Raw genomic sequence first — 18,493 nt, 5'->3', positions numbered from 1 at the left:
GGCCGCTTGGTGGAGAAACGCCAAGGAAATCGTGCACTGGCTATGCGTTAGTCAGCGTAGCCAAGGGACATGCAGCCTTGAGACAGAAAGCACGATGTGGCCGTAACATTTTCAAGATATATGCAGTCCGCCCTTCGGATGTCGGTTATGACGGAATGGCTGCGAGGCACAGCATAAAAGCGTTCGATGGTCCCGCTGAGATGAGCTCGCTCAGAAGTACGGAGTAAGTGCTGGGTCTACGGAAAACTCCCGATCGTTCTCCAGTATACAGCGCTTCAGCCGCTGTCTCCAACAAGATGCACCAAGGAGAGACTCATTTCAAGCTCTACTCCTCCCCTGCTTCACAATGGGCAGGTGTACCTCTGCTCGGCCTCGTGGAGAAGGGCTACAATGAAAAAGAGTATGAAGTTGAAAATATTGATCTGAGTAGGTACCAGTCCATTCCCTGAGGGAGCGTGTGTTCCGCCCAGTGCTGACACGTGTTCTCCCTGCGCAGTGGGTGCCGGAAATTTCCATCCCGACTATGTCCAGATCAATCGAAACGGGACTATCCCCTCCTTGACGAGCGCTTCGCTTGAACAGCCTCTCATCGAAAGTGCGGACATCCTTGTTTATCTCAACGACTCTCGACCATCCGGCTTGGACCTGGCAGCCAAGGATGATGCCACGGCTCGTGCGGTCAAGCAGCTCGTCGACCTCGTCCACAGTCCTGAAGTTAGCACCAATATCATTCTCCTGATGGCCCGCGACGCCGAGGAGATGCAGGCCAAGCAGAACGGTCCGTTCAACGACTTCCTCCGCAAACGCCAGGATACGCTGGAGAAGTACCACAAAGAAATCCCCGACAGCGACTTCTACTCTGCGCGTCGCCACATGAATGGTGCGATTTATCACCATTACGTCTCCTCCGATGGCCACTCGGAGTTCTTCCAGCAGAGCCAGGACGCTTACCGCGGTTTCGCAGCCGGTATGGACAAGCTGGAGTCTCTCATTGTTCTGCCCTATGCGGCGGGGTCCAAGTTGACGTTTGCGGATCTCCACATTGTGCCATGGCTGGCTCATGCTATGTTCGGTGCGGGCGCTAAAGAGTTGGACGACTTTGGCAGCTTGGAGGATCTGATCCGGAAGACGGTGCCTGATTTCAAGGTCGGTCCTAAGACGAGGGAGTGGTGGGGTCATATGATGAAGCGGGAGTCGTTCAAGAAGGTATATCCCTTCCTGCATTGAATGGAGGCCTGGAGAATGGGTAGACGTACAGGATCGAGAATGCGAAGGCTAAATTGCTCCAAATACTAGTAGTTATCAACCTTGCAGCCAAACCGCAATATCAGTGTCCTAGGATTTTTGCTTCTCTTCCTCTTTATTCGACCACAAATATCTACTGTAAGAAGGCATTTATCCTGGTACACTGCATCTTCCAGATTGCTAACCGAGGGCATCTGCCATCTTACTCTACACCGCCAAAGCTATTCTTTTCAAGCCCATGGCAGCCTCTGTACAATCTCGCCCATACCAAACACATCAATCGACGCTCCGTCCAACCTGGTGGCCTTCGAGTCCTTTAGTCTTCCTCAGAGCAACCAAAAGGTCCTTGGTCCCCTTTACCCCCAAACCACGGCCACCCCCTAGCACTAAGGCGGGCTCAGATCGTGCAATCGCTGGAGGGATAGCGATCTGGCCAATCACCGTGCAGTGAATCGGCCCATTTCTCGAGAGCTTGAGTCTCGAGTCACTCAAGTCAAGCTTCTATCAGCATACCCCACAGTAGGACCCCTTCTCCACCTTCCTGAGCCCATCCTTCGGCGTTGACGACTCCTTGGCCTATCCGCACTTCCTCGGCTACTTGGAACCCGAAGTGAGCGTACACGTCTCTAGCGTGTGGATTGGTGGCTTCCAGCCAGACCGGGACGTTTTGATCGCGGGCCTTCTGCACGAATGGTTCGATCAAGCCGCGGACGGCACCTGCGAGAGGGCGCAACAGAGTCAGCCACACTTTCGACTTCCTAGTGGGGAAAAGTACACGAGCTCGTCGGGGTGGTCGAACAAAGCAGCAAGCAAGAATTACGCACCTTTTTCGTGCCTCGAGGGTGATCTGCCAATGAGATTGAGATACCAATAAGGACGGTCGCCCATGTACTTTTTCTTCATCGCGTCGAACTTCGCGCGGTACTCGGCCGCTCCTTCGGAGACAGCGCCGCTAGGGACAGGCTTCTTGGTGCCTGGGGGGAGCCTGTCGTCTTTCAGTGGGATGGTCGAACAAAAGTTAAAGCCTCGACCCTCGCCCCTTGGGCAGGAGGAGCCTGGGTTGGGGAACACCCAAGCCTTTCTTTCTTTCTTTCTTTCTTAGCCTTACCACAGTGCCACTGCTGCAAAGTCGTACGTTTGCACCAAGATACCTCCATTTTTGTACCGGTCCGTGATGATTGGTATCCAGAACTGGACTCGCAGGTCGTGTTGCGATAGTTTGGGATGGTCGGGCCGTGACTCATGGCCTAGGAAGAGGTATCGATTGAGCCCATCGTTGGAAAACGCCGCGCCGATGACCTGCGCGAATCTGGGCACGTCTTCGTCCCGTGATATGGTGGTGAGGGTCTGTTCGTTGTCAAGTGCCATGGTCGATCTGTAGCGAAGAGAGCACTGTGGTCTCGATCCGATCCTTTTGGTTGTCTCCTACCTTGATGCAAAATATACGAGTCGAAGCCGTATGTGTGTGACACAGACCCACATGCATGGGGACCAAGGACGAATAGGTACCTGCCTTTTCAAGAACCTCGTAGTCATATCGGGGAGTCAGTCGGAGAAGCCCACTAGTTCATGCTGAAGGGCGGGACGTGAGCGGCGCGTCACTGTGCTTGCGAGATCTAGGCGGCCGCCTTTGACGACCCGGGCTCTGAAATGGGCTGTCGCGTTAAATGGGAAGTCCGACGAAAACCTGAATAACACATAGCCCTTTAGATACTGTAAAGATATATACCCCACCGATGGACGGTTGCAGGAGATCACGAAGCATGGCCGTTGGCGTCCGCACCATATTGCTCCCATTTTGAAAGGATGGGATTGGCAATACTGTTCTTGACGGTATCATTCCCGTTGGCGCCGAGATGGTCGCTGGGATGGCGTGGAAGCATCGTGGCATGGAAGCGAGGAAGGTTTTGATTGCGCCTGTGTAGAAGTGGTTCACCCAACAACGCGCGTTTGCCGCAGCCATGCTCTACCGCGTGTGAATATAGGCAAGAGTTTGCAAGGATCGAATTGTATCGCCTGTATCAACTATTATTAGCTTTCCTTTGCTTGCACTCGATCTCTCGTCTTGTCTCTCTGGAGGTCCCAATGCTGCGATCATGAGTCTCTCCCCAGACAGGCCAGGGCAAGCCGAGTCGCAGGCTCGCTTGGCGTTGTCGCTCAGCAAAGTCGCGAGGATCGTGTGATGATGAGTCGCACGCGACGCAGGTGTTGATCGCGGGCCTCTGAGCTAAGAGATGGATTTGTGGATAATGAGATGGCAGTTAGAGGACAGCATGAAAGTTGCCTCTTGGGACTACCTTCTTTCGCAGGCGACACCCCAACACAGTATCGGTGGTGCTGGGAAAAGCATGGACAACCAGGTAGCTACGCCAGAGAAATGCTAGCCTCAGACGAGCGTGGAACGTACCGAGGGGTGGAGCGAAGAAAAGCCTGGCGACCATCGATGAGATGATCAGCTTTCCGCGGTACAAGGTAGGTGTGTGGAGCTGTGTTTCTTTCATCGTGGTGCTCGACCTACTCGCAGCGGCTCATGCTGAACACGATGGCATGCCAGAGCAGCCGTGCGGGCTCCTGTGAGCCTTGCCTTTCGGCGCTATGCTATACTGTGAATGTGGCTCGCTGCGGGTATGCTTGTTTTCGGGTGGCACATCATTTGGTTGCCTGTCTTGGACCAGTCTGGAAGTGGCCATTTGATCCTCCCCCACTTGAGACTGGGAGAAATGCGCCTTCGCTTTTCTGGGCGATCGTCTCATGAGACGTCTTCTCGTGGTTGCGCTTCTCGAAGTCAACCTGTGTTCTCAGGCGGACTACTACTCCGATACGTCCAAATTGCAGTTCCTCGAGATTTGTTGACCTCAGGCTCTCTAGGGGGGGTGTTGCCAACCATTGGACTCCTGTCTCCTGTTTCGTGCTGCAAGAACAAGTAGTCTGTTGGGGGGTGGGAATAGGGACCCCGGGTAAAGCTCTAGATCTGGTGCTAGCTGATCTCGTGATTATTGACATTCCCGGAGAATGGATCTGTTGCTTGCCACATCGTGCCGGCCACCTACCGGTCGTACTCCGTATATTTCGCTTCTTGCAGGGTCCGCCCAGGCGTTGAGACGGCACGCCAAAAGCCCTGCAAGAGTCGATTTCGGATCCGGACTCACTCGAGAACTTGGCGCCAACCTAGGTGATGCAATCCTGGACCCCAGACAGTACATAATCGTTGCCACCCACGTGCGGTGGACAACCAAGTTAGTCGTGTTCGGACCTTATGAATGGCGAAACTCCTGTAAGATCATTCATGTTCGAAGCACCATCTTGGAGATTTACGAATGGCGATGGGAAGGGTCACCGCCCTTCTTGGGGCTGGCACTCAAGGCCGGCGCCTGGCCTACATGGTAAGGTCCACCTGCATCGTTCGGCATCTATCCTGCCTCCGAGCTGACGGTCTATGTTGGCGACAGTGGTCAAGCCAGGGTAGAGCTGTTCATCTCATTGATGCACAGGAGAAACAACTTTCCGACAGTCTAAAGTATATCGACGGCCTGAGAGATGCTTCACAGAGAACCGACGCACGATGGGGAGATATCAAGACCTTTACCCCCGATTCACTGCGGGCAGCACTCCAAGACACGTGGTTGATTGTCGAGGTACGAGCAAATCGGTCACTCAGTCGAGTTTGCCGGTATAGCTGATCCACATGTCGTGGCAGTGCGTCCCAGAGAAACTAGAGCTGAAGCGGCAGGTCCTCGCTCAGCTTGACGAGCTTGCACCGAAGGATGCTATCATTGCGTCGAACTCGAGCAGTCACAGCATTACAGAAATCATCGAGGGCTTGAGTCTGTCAAACGCCCGTAGAGTTCTCAGCGCTCATACATACTGGCCACCGGAGACTTCAGCCATTGAGCTTATGGGGCATGCGAATACCGATCCTGGCATTATTCCGCTCCTCATGGAGCAATGCCGGGAGCACGGGTTCAGCCCTTTCCATGTGAAGAGGGATTCTATGGGCTACATCTACAACAGGATCTGGGCAGCAATCAAGCGAGAAGCATTGCTCACGGCAGCAGAAGGCGTCGCGACCCCATCCGAGATAGACGCCATATTTAAGGACGTCCTAAAGACACCCAAAGGTCCCTTCGAGCAAATGGACGTGGTCGGTCTGGATGTCGTACTCAACATTGAGGAGCATTATGCAGAAAAGCGTCCAGACATCCCTGAAGAGCCGCGGAAGTATCTGCACCGATTTGTGCGAGACGGTCAACTCGGCGTTAAGAGCGGACAAGGGTTTTATAGCTATTCGAAACCATGACAGAGTCAGCGTAGCTCAGCTTGCGTGTTCAGATTGGCAGGGCTGTTGTTAATTAGGCCTGCCTCGGTCTTTCCCGAGAGGCCCTCAGCGAGCCTAAGTGAAGCCTAAACATCCCCGCGCTGCTTTCCCCACCTACTGTACTCCGTATCCCTCCCTCTTTCCAAAGGCGCCTGCATGTAAGAGGCAACTATAGCGATTTCTGGTCTAGATGCCGTTAAGCCGCAAACTCTTTGTATGCTTGTCACTTTCCGCCTCTCTCCCCCTCTCAATCATGCATTTGTACACCTGCCTTTCATCCGGTGGTTGGCGAGGTCTCAAATGGCATGTCGGAAAGCGATCTAATTCCCCGCCGAATCCAATTCTCGAGTTGTGATGAATGTCGCCGAGCGAGAGTCGCGTGCGACGCTGGCAGGGCGCGCCGGAACCGAGTGGATCACAATGAGCTGGTATCCTGTACCAGGTGTCTCAATCGGCATTTGCCATGCACATTCGAGGTGGGGACGCAGCCTTGACAGATACCAACGTAAAGACGGTTCTGACTGGGGTCTGAATCTTGACAGTGGATGAAGCCGGACACAGGGAGCTCGTCCGCGCATCGGCAAAGTGTCGATAGAAAATCTCGCAGGCGTCGGCTTCGGACGCCAACGCAGCAGTCGCCTGGCAATGGAGACAGTCACTTCAGTGCTAACGTTAACGGCGAGTCGTCTCCTACTCTGACTCGACAAAGCTCGCATACCATTATCCCTGATCGTTCGAGAAGGTACGATAAGCCATGACTTTAAGAGCTTCGTCTGACCACGCGAAAACAAGCTCTGAATGGAGCTTTTCTTCGCACCATTTATCGCAGGATCTTTTTACACGACCCTTGACCAGAGAGGAGACGGACCTCGTCCAGTACCAATGGCTGCATGCAATATACGAGGCGGCTTTCGAAACGGTGTTCGGTTCGTGGATGGGCCGACACAGTAATCCTTTTGCGTAGGTCTAGCGTTGATGAAGCTTTGGATGTCAACATGTCTGATAATAGCAGTTTTGGAGAACAGAGCTTGGCAGAGGTGATCAGCATATGTCGGACTTGCACCCAACTCGACAGACATATTGACGAAGAGGAAGCTAGCTCAGGGACGGTGCCCGGTGCCGAAGCTCCTCAAGATCCTGCCAGGAACGACAGGGATACGCAGCTCGACCAATACCTTGACCATGCCATCCAGTCTTTCGCCGCTCGATGGCTCCCGTTGATCTATCAGAGCTCAGTGCCGGGGCTCCCTCTGGCCGACATCGTCTGTCGTCTATGGCGGCGTGCGCATACCGACATGCTAAAGGTCATCAACAGGCCGTCTTATCGCTCAATGCTTGCTTTACTACTGTTTGCTCTGACACCAATACCAGTAGGTGTATGTGAAGAGGAAGAGCTTGAAGGGGTGTCTGGACAGGTCTGTGTCCACGCTGCCCTTCAGCAGATCCAGACACTCCGCGCCCGGCAAAAGAGCCTTCAGTTCAACGGGACACGAGTCAATCTAACGAACTCGAACCGCCCCGTTGGTGCCAGTCCTGCTTCACTAGCGACCGCCAATTTCATCATTGCAGAAAGCACTGCTTACTGGGCTGCACTCACCTTCGACACCTCTGCTTCTCTGACTTTGAATTGCAGGCCACTGCTTTCCTCTGGCCTCTTCGGCTTTGAGTCTGAACCATCATGGCGTATGGTCCGGGCTTGCATCGGAATCTTTCACGAATCGGCACGAGACTGGAACCACGTCGACGTCGAAATAACAGATGAAAGAGCCAACCAGGTCATTGCCGCTGGGGCGGCCTGGAAATTGTTGGTCTGGAAACTGACGGCGAATCTGAAAGAATCCCTGCGAGACGGCCACGACGAGTCAGAGGTGCTGAGGGCGTTCAACTCGGTGTCCAATGCCGTCGATCAATTCAACATCACGTACCGAGATCTGCTCATCGCATGCCAGAGACGAATACAATTCCTCAACCAAGAGACGCGACTTCGCTGGTGTAAGTCTTCCCGCTGTTGTCACTTTGTGTTTCTTGTGCTAAAGCTGTCGGAGATGATCTCATGCTCCACTATAACCTCGCGATCCTGATGGTCACCGACATCGCTACAGCAACTCTGCGAGAAGACCTCTTATCCCTCTTCTCGGCCAAGCGAGTCGACGCCGAAACATGGGTCATGAATTGCCTCGCCTTCGGCCTGAACAACAAATACACTTTGAAGCTCCAACGACATCCAGACGCCACCGAACCCCCGACTCAGGCACAGCACGCAACAAGCATCACCGTGCCTCTCGTCGCGATTGATCCCTATCCCCACCACGTCGTCGCGGCCGTGAAGCTCATGCAGCACGCTATCGACAGGGACTTCGCGGCCGAGAAGATCAGCGCAGATGCGTACACCAACCTACATTCCACGTTGCGGCAAACCTTGAGCCACCTCCCTCAAGTCTCCAAGTCCGTGCAGACAACGCTCGCTGAGTTTGAAGCGGCCGAACACCCGCGACAGCCGCTATATCCGTAATATTGAAGAGCGTTGGTGACTCTCTCCACAATCGGCTCAGCCGTGTTCTCCGCTTAGACGATCGATCACACAACGTTTCAATATCCAGAGAATGCCATCCCGTGGGACTTTGTCTCTCACGCCGTGGTAAGTCAAGCTAAAACTCACGGCGCAATACATAATATTCATTTTGCCCCCTCTCGGGCGAGGTGGTCGGACGGACGCTATAGCGAGTGCAGACAGGCTACAGTGTCACATACAAGTACTCCGTAGGGCACGGACTCGCCTTGTATATCACAAGGATAGAGCCACTTGCTCGACACTCGATGCAATGCGGTTCCGCCAATTGGAGGCGACTCTTTGTGGGCAGACTTCATTCATGTCATCAGTACCGATACTCCCGAGTACAGTCACGAGCGGAAGCAAAAAGGCTTGAATATGGCTGCTGCACACACACACACAAAGAGCCAGATGGTCTTTCAGGAATTGTATAGCAACCAACAGCCATATACCTAGAAGGACCCTGTCGTGGAATCCTCTAGGCCAAGCTCCGACAACGCGAAGCATTCGAAGCACTGGCGAGTACGAATAGCCTGACAATAAGCGACTTGGCGAGTATGCGTCATGTTGCATCCGGATCCGAAACCACATCGTATTTGCCGGTCGCGCATCCCATCGCACCCATCTTGTTGAGAAGACGATGCAAGGAGAACTCGTGGCCAATTAGAGCGCACCAGAAGCGAACGTCCTGGATCCGGGCTCTGAGGGCTCCATTCTCCGCCACTGAGCACCTCGTGCATCCCCAACCCCTGTGCCACAGGCCCCAACGGGGGTAGCCGTGAGGGGCCCACCTCCGCAGCCACGCGGAGAAAACGCGGAGACCAGCAGGGTTGTTCGCTTCCGGAGATCTAGGCACATGTCAGAGGCTGAAATCCATGATCTCAACCCTTTCAATTACCGGAAACATGAGCCTGCCTATATAGCGCGTGCTGGTTCCCTCGATCGTCACTTACTCTACCTGTGCGCGCTCTTCCAAGCATTGTCCCGTCATTCCTTGGAGCAGCAAAACGACTTCGCGGACACCGCACCGTCTCCAACCATGGCCGAAGAACGAGGGACGAGAACGTCTCTTGGCGAAAAGGATGTCGTGTATGATCATGCTGTGTGTAACTGATCCTCTGTCGCCGACCCCGACTCCGCCAGGCTTGCTGTCCGCTGCTGACACATTCCTCCGTTGTTATAGAAATCCAAGCATCATGATCCAAATTGGACGGGAGAAGGAGTTGACACCTCGATGGTTGATGGCAACAAGGTGCTGCGGAAGATGGATTTGCGGCTGATCCCTATGCTTGCCATCCTGTATCTGCTCTCCTTCCTCGACAGAGGAAATATTGGAAGTGAGTTTCCGTTGCTCGAATGAATACGGATGCGCTGCTTTCAAGCTCTGATGGTCCTCGACCTTTGAATTGACACAAACTAACAGAATACCACAGATGCGAAGATCCAAGGCATGCAGACCGATTTGGACCTTTCAGGCTCGGAGTATAATCTTTGCGCCACTGTCTTTGTAAGTCTCCATCCTGGGCACCACCCTTGTTGCAAACTAATCCTTATTGCGGTATAGTTCTTCACATACTGCGCTTTCGAGATCCCCTCGAATCTGCTCCTCAAACGCTTCAGACCCTCCGTCTGGCTCCCAGCTATCATGGTCGCATGGGGCACGGTCATGACATTGATGGGCCTGGTTCAAAACTACCATGGCCTTCTCATTGCTCGCATCTTCCTTGGTGTAACCGAGGCCGGCCTGTACCCCGGTGTTGCCTACTACCTGACAATGTGTAAGTGGTTTTCCACTTCTCGACACACTCCAACACTAACACCCTGTCTTCCAACTAGGGTATTGCACCGAAGAACTCGCGTTCCGCCAGAGTCTCTTCTTCAGCGCGGCAAGCGTAGCAGGCGCTTTCTCCGGTCTTCTCGCCTACGCCATTGCGAAAATGGACGGAGTCGCCGGACAAGAGGGCTGGCGCTGGATCTTCATCCTCGAGGGTCTTTTGACCGTCGCCGTCGCCTTTGCCGCGTTCTTCCTCCTCTACGATTTCCCCGACACTGCCTCCTTCTTGAGCCCGGAGGAGAAGGCCTGGGTCGTGCACCGACTCAAGTACCAGGGTAGCAAGAAGAGCGGGAGGATCGTTGCCGAGAGCGACCATTTTGAATGGAAATTCGTCCGCAAAGGTAAGTTAGCTACTACATTTTTTAGCAGCTCCTCCTCCTAGTCCTCTTACTCTGCCTTCTCTTTCCCTCTCTTACCTTCTTTCTCTTACTCCTTCACCTATCTCCATTTTTCCATCCACCAGCACTAACCCTGACCCTCATAGCCCTCACGGATTGGCAACTTTACCTCTCACTCTTAATGTACTGGGGTATCGTATGCCCTTTGTACGGCATATCGTTGTTCCTTCCGACCATCATCAAAGAACTGGGCTACACGTCGACCACGGCCCAATTACTAACCATCCCAATCTACATCACGGCCGCCATCCTCGCCGTAATCGTAGGCTACCTCTCGGACCGGGCCACCAAGCGGGGCGCCTCGCGCTGGCCGTATATTTTCGTCCCCATGTGCGCCATCCTCGTGGGCTTCATCGTCGCCATATCGGGCTCCGCGGCGGGAGACATCCCGGGAGTGGTGTATGCCGGCGTCTTCATCGCCACCTGCGGCATTTACCCTGCCTTCCCAGGGAACGTCACTTGGATCGCGAACAATCTGGCGGGAAGCTACAAGCGCTCCGCGGGCATGGCGCTGCAGATCGGATTAGGTGAGTTTACGTCACTTGGACACGAGTGGATGCGTCCCTTTCCCCAAGCTATGGGGGATGAGAGTTTTGGACTAACGCGATATACACAGGAAACCTGGGCGGCGCAATGGCGAGCAACTTCTACCGCAGCGTGGATGCGCCCAAATACCTGCTCGGGCATGGGCTGGAGATTATGTTTGTGGTGCTGGGCCTCGGGGCTGTGATCACGCTGCGTATCTCTTACGGCACTATCAACAAGAAGAGGGAACAGAGCGGGGCCGCCGAGTCGTACTCGGACGAGCAGCTCGCTGATATGGGCGACAAGAGTCCCAGTTTCAGGTACACGCTGTAGAAATGTAAGTCGAAGCGTGCTGGGCAGGCTGGCGGGCGCCACCATGCTGCAAACGGGCAAAGAGCCCGAACAATTTGAACGATTTCGATTTTCCAATCAACCAATTGATGAATCATTACAAGTGCTGTACTGTAAACCGTTTCGCCATGGCCAGAATCATATCCGTATGCGTATAGATTCGTGTCTGTATCCATTTTCGCATTTGGAATCGGTGTCGCTGTCCATGTCGATGGGCGGTGTTGCATCCGTATGATGACAGTCATCGCTCTCTCCGTGCAACCCGATACCTTTCTCTCTGCCCCTACGTTCATCCATCTTCACACAGGGAAAAGAAAGCCCCTTCACACATACGTCCGGGGGCAGCGCGAGCATCGCAGGCCTTCAACCGAGTCTCACGCCTTCTCCTTCTCCGTCGCAATGACGCTCAAATTCTGCGCCACCGGCGCCGCCAGCCACAGCTCATGCATATCCATGCTCTCATCGCTTACCTCGCCCGCAAACTTGAGATCAAAGCGATGGAACAGCGCCGCAAGAATGACCCTCAACTCCATGTACGCCAGGTGAATGCCAATGCACTTCCTCGGCCCGTCCGCGCCGAAGGGGATATACAGGTGCCGCATCTCGGCCGTCTCGTTGAGCCAGCGCTCGGGCCAGAACCGGTCCGGGTCCGGGAAGACATCCGGGTCGCGGTGCGTGGTGTACGCCTGGACCGAGACGATGGTGCGGCCCGGTAACGCGTAATCGCCCATGACGGCGCCCTCGGGGGGGACGTAGCGCGGCGTCGACCCGGGGACGGACGTGTCGATGCGCAGCCCTTCCTTGATGATACAGTTCAGGTAGGTCAGGTTATCCAGTTTGGCATGCGCGGGAATAGCTTTGCGGTCGGTGGTGCCCAACGCTGCGTCGAGCTCGTCGTTCAGTTTGCGGTGGATTTCGGGGCTTTTGAGGATGCGCCACACAATCCACGTCAGGGAGGAGGAGGTCGTGTGGGAGCCGGCCAGGATGAAGCTGGTCGATTGCACGTTGAGGTCCTCATCCTGGAGGGGGCGGCCGGTGTCGTCTCGCGCGTCGATCATCTTCTGCAGGAGGTCCTTGTCGCGCCCCTTGTTCTCCTTCAGCTTGTATTCGCGCACCATCTTGGTGCCGCGCTGGTAGCCGCGCACACTGCAGGCTTCGGCGTCGCGGATGAACTTGAACGGCGCAAGGCTGGCGTATTTGTTCAGCCAGCCAAAGTGCCACCGCACGGGCTCGATGGTCAGCGACCCGTACATGTCTTTGATGTACGGGTTTTCGGCGCCCTTGTGGAGCATGTCGAAGCCCATGCCGAAGCAGAGCTCGCATGTAATGTCCATGGAGAGGTAGTGCCACCAGTCGTACAGGTTGCTGGCTTTGCCTTCCTTGCCTTCTGCCGAGATGAGGTCCAGACACTCGCGAACGTTTCGCTGGATAATGTCTTCATACTCGGTGATGGTGGACATGGAAAACAAATGGGCCAGCTCCCGGCGTCGTTTGGCGTGGGCTTTCCGGTCGGCCATTGTGAAGAGCTCGGGTTTGGCGTCGGTCATGCCGCGCAGTTGGTACTGGTAGAACTCGGTCTTGGTGAACTCCGAGTTGACGCCGTAGATGGCGGTGATGGCCTTGCTATCGGAGGTCGAGATCTCGTTGGGCGAGACTCGGACCCATGGTCCGTACTTCAGGTGGAGCTCATGGATGGTCTTTGCACGTACTCCGGCCCAGGTCTTGTATACGCTGCTTCATTGTTAGCGTCTAAGACCTGCATGAGAACACACCAGGGTGAGGAAGGGCTTGAATACTCACAGCCACCATTTGGTGTAGCCTGCCCACCAGGGACCAGGAATGTTTCGCAACGGCGAAAAGAACCACGGGTACAGCAGCCAGTAAATGACAACTAGGGGGAGAAGGACGACGGCGACCTGAGTGGTGACTTCGTAGCTGAGCAATGCCATCTTGACAGAACCAAGTCAACGTCTGTGCTTGCGTGGTTCCAACAATCTGTTCGGCGAGCTCGGTGACTTTACCTACTTATGTACTGTTGAAGTGCTACTTCAGCCCATCAAGGCGGTGAAGTACCAAGTTCGCATGTTTGAGGGGAAGGTCTCCGTATATACGAGACAGTCCCAGCCTTGCGCAGCCACATAGTTGTCCGGCTGTCCCCCGCTGCAGCCAGCATGCCTCCAGGATTCGTTTTGAGCAAGCCACGTCTGAGGGGTCGCGGGACCCGGGACGCTGCAGCTTCGCCAATGGGAATACTCATCAGCGTGATACATGTGCACAGTCTCGGTGCTCCGCCAAAGTCCGCGCCAACTCCGTCTGCTTGATGAACCGCGTGTAGTCATTTAGGTCTTCCTCGGAACGATACGAGGTGATCTGGGGAAAAACGCGGGGATTGGGGTTATGGCGGGTCCTGGAAATGCGAAGCGGCCCCCCATGAGGGCTTAATCTTAATAATGTGAAGGGTATCAAAGCTCCGAGTCGCCTATAGAGTTCTGGACGTCTCGTATTGAGTGAGTACGGAGTAGAGTATTAGGATCCCAGAAGTCATAAAAGAGCTGTCTGGTATTGGAGCACCAGAGATGGGGTAACAAGGCTGCTGATCTGTGACGGCGGACAGCGAGGATGGTGTCCAGCTTTCTTTTCCACAATAGGCCAACATTCGATGCTTGGGAAGGTGGAGAGCAAAAGTGAACCGGTACATTTCCGCTTAGGTCCCCCATTGGAACGAAATCTCTTATGCGGGACGAGCAGGATATCTCGTGGAGTGCCGAGTACACGGGCTTGGATATCTGCAAGGGGACAGATCGCAGGTCTAGGCTATCGATACTGACAGAGTCTGGTGATGGTTCCGACAGGCCTAAAAGAGTGAGCAGTGAGATAGTCTTGCCACTTGCTGTGCGCCCACAGAGGACGATCTTTCGCCTTCGACTTGCCATGGCGATGTGCCGGAAGACATCTTTAGGGCACCGTATCTGGCCCAAGCTTGATGCTGTGACTGTTTGGCCATGTGGGGGAGAGGCGAGCGTGCGGTGGTGAGGCGTGCTCCTTTGAAGTTGACGGCCAGGATCATGACTGTCATAGCAAGTGTGTGATGCCCGGATCCACAACGAGCTGTGACCATATCTCTGCATAGTAGGGATAGAAGTGTAAATAAGACCTGTCGAACTTCCTGATCATGGATCCTGTGAACTCTCGCTTCTAACGGAAGCTTCAATTGGCGGACAGGCCTGGTGGTCTCTAGGAGTTAAGCATACGCGGAGTCCTCAACTCAAACTCAGCTACTCCGTGCTGTCGTGATGTGCGCCAGTATACCCACTGGACAGAGAACAACGCAAGTAGCACAGCAGGCACTGTCAGACGCATCCAGTCTGATCCTGTGCATGTCAGTGCAGAGGCCAGTGGCCTAAAGAGGGTCGCCCACGTGTATAATGCGCCGATGACCGGTCGTAATTTAATCAGTGTCCGGTCTGCAGAGCGTGGCGCCAACAGCAGGTAAGCTGCATCGGTGAGAATGTCCGGTGAAAACTGGTACTGATGGGTAGCACGCAGGATTTCGGGCGCGCTTGTAGTGCTTGGTACCATACTTGCCACAAGGCAGGCCCTGCAGTAAGAGAACCAGATCCCCTGGCCGAGCAACCCTTGGGAGGAACGCCTTGATTGATTTTGGCAGATCGGTGAACAGACATGCTGGCTGATGCGTCGCCACTGAGTTAGAAGAAAGCCAGCCCACCGGAGAGGATGCTATGATCCAGTCAAGTGTGAAGTCGGATGATTGAATACATGAAGCTATCGCTGGGTCCGAACACGGCGTGTGCATCGACCTTAAGATTGCTTAATCTTGCCAGTGTTGAGTCTCTCGCCATCGCAGAGTCAACACACATAGGCGCGAAGTGGCGGCATTTTTCAGCCAGCTGTCGGATAGGCGTCAGTCTCAAGACACGGACACAAGGGATTGTGCCCGTCACTGGCCTCGAGACGGAGGAATAGCGAACCCGAGCGGCTGCTTGAGTTCATTCCATTTTGCATCATTGCTGCTTGGGCAGAAACAATGTGTCCGCCGAGCTGTACCGCTATCGCCTCATTCAAAGTAGATGGCGCATTCAACACGAGCTCTTCGCGGCTTTGTACGCAGCACTTTTTCTCGGATCAAAAGCATGAGGGTTGTCTGAATAGTTCCAGGTCGCAATGAAAGTTGTGAGAGTTGCGTATCAGCTTTCGCAGGCGGGCCAAGCGATTTCGCTGGGAAACAGGCCACTTCTTCCGTACGCCTTGTATTTCCGGCGAAGCTCCATTAACAAAGGCCCGTCTAACTATACAACAGACTGCTTCTTGGTCTTTTCTGAATTGTTATAATGTATTATTTGGCCTGTCGCTCTCCTTGAACAAGCTCTTGTCCGTGCCGTTCGCCTGCCACCATACTCAAGCTCAATGAGACCCTTTAGGCAAATCCGACTCACACACCCATGTCATTCCAACCTCCCAACAATGTCCCGTCGTTCACCAGTACTCAGCGGGCGTACGAAGACACATATTGGCGGCCAAAGAACGGTGGTAATGGACATGCAAGAGCAGGAACGCCGGGCGCCATCACATCCAAGATCAACGACATCTTCGGCGAGACCAAAGGCCTCCCAATGTATAAGGATAAGCCGCATTTCCCGTCAAGTCGGCGCAAAGGCAGGGGTCTGCTGGGGCCGAAACGAGTGCTGATCTTGATCGGCTCTGCGTCGTTACTCTTGCTTTGGTGGATGGGCTGGTTACCCGGGAGCAGTAGGCGATACTATGACCCGGCGGACCATCTCCATCCTTTCTTCCATGACGAGGACTGGTCAGAGCAAAGGGAGGCTGTGAAAGAGGTGTTCATCACATCATGGGAGGGCTACGAGAAATACGCTTGGGGTATGGATGAGTACAATCCCCTATCCCGCAAGGGGAAGAATATGGTCGAGGGTGGAATGGGATGGATCATTGTGGACGCATTGGATACTGCTATGATGATGAACCTGACCTCGCAGGTTGCAAAGGCAAGAGAGTGGATATCTACCTCCCTCTCTTATACAGCGGACCACGAAGTCAATACTTTTGAAACAACTATCCGCATGCTCGGCGGCCTGCTGTCCGCCTACTATATGTCAACCACGTTCCCACACCTCGCGCCGCAACGTGACGATGACGCCAACCAACCGGGGGAAGATCTCTACATTGAGAAGGCCACGGACCTTGCGGACCGTCTCATGGGCGCCTACGAATCGCCCTCAGGCATACCCTACGCGTCTGTGAATCTCAATACGTCCCTAGGCGTGACCTCGCATCTCGATGCTGGCGCATCTTCCACTGCCGAGGCTGCGACTCTGCAACTTGAGATGAAGTACCTCGCCAAGATCACAGGCGAGGCAATCTATTGGCAAAAAGCGGAGCAGGTTATCAAGGTCATCGAGTCTCAGAAGCGCGAAGATGGTCTGTTACCAATTTATATATATCCCTCGACTGGCGAGTTTCGGGGCAACAACATACGTCTAGGATCTCGAGGCGACAGCTACTACGAATATTTGATCAAACAATACCTCCAAACTGGTGGCGTGGAGACCGTCTATCTGGATATGTGGGAAGAGGCACTTGAAGGGATCAAGAAACACTTGATCACCTATTCCAAGCAGGCATCACTGACTATCCTCGCAGAAAGGCAGAATGGCCTTTATGCTCCGCTGACCGCGAAAATGGACCATCTGGTGTGCTTCATGCCTGGAACGATTGCGTTGGCCGTGACGGGTGGACAAACTGTCGAGCAAGCCAAAGCCAGACTCGGAAACCAATGGACAGCCAAACAAGACGAAAATCTGAAACTCGCCGCAGAACTGATGAAAACATGTTGGGGCATGTATAAAGTTACGCCGACTGGCCTTGCGCCTGAGATCGCCTATTTCCACGTGGACAATCCCGCTACCCAGTGGCAAGCACACGTGGATGCAAACTGGTCACCACCAAAGTCTGCGGATCTTTCAGACGATCCTGATGCTCCATGGCGGTCCGATTATGACATTCACACAAACGACGTACACAACCTCCAGAGACCCGAGACGGTTGAGTCGCTCTTCTACATGTATCGCATCACCAAGGATAAAAAGTACCGGCAATGGGGATGGGAAATGTTTGAGGCGTTTCGCGAACACACCAAGGTGGTTGATGAGGTCGCAGGGAAAGTGTATGCATACACTTCGATCGACACCGTCATGGAGAATCCAGTCAAGGAACGAAGACGGCGGGACAACATGGAGAGTTTCTGGTTGGCCGAAACGCTCAAATATTTCTACCTTTTGTTCTCGGATGACGACTTCTTCCCACTGGATACGGTCGTATTCAACACCGAAGCTCACCCGCTGCCCAAGTTTGATATCTCGGGTAGTAAAGTCTTTACGACGGGGTGGCAAAGGAGTAAAGGGGCGCCGGCGGAGCCAAACGTCCAATCCAAGGATGTGAGGGTGGGAACTGGGGTCCGCGATGACGACAATGGCCTGAAAATCGTCCTTGACTTAGGAGAAGGGGAGAAGAAGACGGTCCCTTTCGACCCAAAACAGAAGCAACCAACAGGAGCAGAAAGTTCGGAGTCGCAGTCGCCTACAGGCAGTCAATCCGAGAGGGGGGACAAAGAATAATGACAGCGAGCATTGCTCCTCGGATGGCGGTGAGCAGTCCCGAATTCTGGCGATGAACGATATGTGCCGTCATTTCATGTTGTTCTGGTTGGTTACTCATCATTGATTTTGCATACTTCATAATTGGCGCTGGGCTGTACCAACAATGATTGTCTCTTGCATAAAACAGAGGAGTTCAGCATGCTTTGAGCCGGTGCTGGTCACATTTGCGACGCACATCAGGGTGAAGCAGGAAAAAAGCGAAATGATTAAAGATGCCAGACCTCGAAAGTCACGATTTTCTGGCTTCGAGAATTCACCTTCACCTTCTTTTCCATTCATCACCACCTTCATCTTCCTCCGCTTGAACATAGCAATTCGTGCACCTCGTTCTCCCAATTTCTACACACTGCATTACACAGATTCACATTTTCTACACACAACATCACACAGACATTTCACGTTCGTCAGCCATTAGCCATGGCATCGACCGAAGACAACAAGCTCGCCTTTGTCATGATGGTTCTGAAGAACTCGGACATGAAACCAGACTGGAAGGCAATCGCGGCCGAGGCGGGAATCAGCCTTCCTGGCAACGCGTAAGAGGAACCTCATCTGCTGTTTTCCCTCATCTGCTGTTTTCCC

General features: G+C 54.0%; 7 protein-coding genes across 7 annotated transcripts; 5 read left to right on the top strand and 2 right to left on the bottom strand.

Annotated features, from left to right (window-relative positions):
• Window positions 1-296: 296 nt before the first annotated feature.
• Window positions 297-1,227, top strand: A1O7_01673 (uncharacterized protein; the record flags this gene model as incomplete). The annotated part of the gene is made up of 2 exons (XM_007755709.1): window positions 297-426; window positions 497-1,227. The coding sequence occupies 2 exons, from the start codon at window positions 297-299 to the stop codon at window positions 1,225-1,227; spliced, it is 861 nt and encodes a 286-aa protein (XP_007753899.1).
• Window positions 1,228-1,738: 511 nt separating this feature from the next.
• On the bottom strand, window positions 1,739-2,613 carry A1O7_01672 (uncharacterized protein; the record flags this gene model as incomplete). Its single annotated transcript, XM_007755708.1, has 3 exons — window positions 1,739-1,962; window positions 2,070-2,230; window positions 2,354-2,613. The coding sequence occupies 3 exons, from the start codon at window positions 2,611-2,613 to the stop codon at window positions 1,739-1,741; spliced, it is 645 nt and encodes a 214-aa protein (XP_007753898.1).
• A 1,955-nt stretch (window positions 2,614-4,568) lies between these two features.
• On the top strand, window positions 4,569-5,542 carry A1O7_01671 (uncharacterized protein; the record flags this gene model as incomplete). Its single annotated transcript, XM_007755707.1, has 3 exons — window positions 4,569-4,628; window positions 4,695-4,880; window positions 4,943-5,542. The coding sequence occupies 3 exons, from the start codon at window positions 4,569-4,571 to the stop codon at window positions 5,540-5,542; spliced, it is 846 nt and encodes a 281-aa protein (XP_007753897.1).
• Window positions 5,543-6,555: 1,013 nt separating this feature from the next.
• Window positions 6,556-8,072, top strand: A1O7_01670 (uncharacterized protein; the record flags this gene model as incomplete). The annotated part of the gene is made up of 2 exons (XM_007755706.1): window positions 6,556-7,552; window positions 7,606-8,072. The coding sequence occupies 2 exons, from the start codon at window positions 6,556-6,558 to the stop codon at window positions 8,070-8,072; spliced, it is 1,464 nt and encodes a 487-aa protein (XP_007753896.1).
• Window positions 8,073-9,345: 1,273 nt separating this feature from the next.
• On the top strand, window positions 9,346-11,201 carry A1O7_01669 (uncharacterized protein; the record flags this gene model as incomplete). The annotated part of the gene is made up of 6 exons (XM_007755705.1): window positions 9,346-9,448; window positions 9,545-9,618; window positions 9,676-9,889; window positions 9,948-10,286; window positions 10,430-10,870; window positions 10,960-11,201. 6 exons carry the CDS (start codon window positions 9,346-9,348, stop codon window positions 11,199-11,201), a joined length of 1,413 nt encoding a protein of 470 aa, XP_007753895.1.
• A 392-nt stretch (window positions 11,202-11,593) lies between these two features.
• On the bottom strand, window positions 11,594-13,168 carry A1O7_01668 (uncharacterized protein; the record flags this gene model as incomplete). Its single annotated transcript, XM_007755704.1, has 2 exons — window positions 11,594-12,950; window positions 13,020-13,168. 2 exons carry the CDS (start codon window positions 13,166-13,168, stop codon window positions 11,594-11,596), a joined length of 1,506 nt encoding a protein of 501 aa, XP_007753894.1.
• A 2,511-nt stretch (window positions 13,169-15,679) lies between these two features.
• Window positions 15,680-17,869, top strand: A1O7_01667 (uncharacterized protein; the record flags this gene model as incomplete). The annotated part of the gene is made up of 1 exon (XM_007755703.1): window positions 15,680-17,869. The coding sequence occupies one exon, from the start codon at window positions 15,680-15,682 to the stop codon at window positions 17,867-17,869; it is 2,190 nt and encodes a 729-aa protein (XP_007753893.1).
• Window positions 17,870-18,493: the final 624 nt, after the last annotated feature.

Source organism: Cladophialophora yegresii (genome assembly GCF_000585515.1).
Source record: "Cladophialophora yegresii CBS 114405 chromosome Unknown aczIN-supercont1.1, whole genome shotgun sequence".
NCBI lineage: Eukaryota > Fungi > Ascomycota > Eurotiomycetes > Chaetothyriales > Herpotrichiellaceae > Cladophialophora > Cladophialophora yegresii.
The sequence above is the reverse complement of the archived record's forward strand: the minus strand, read 5'-3'. Positions and strand labels throughout refer to the sequence as shown.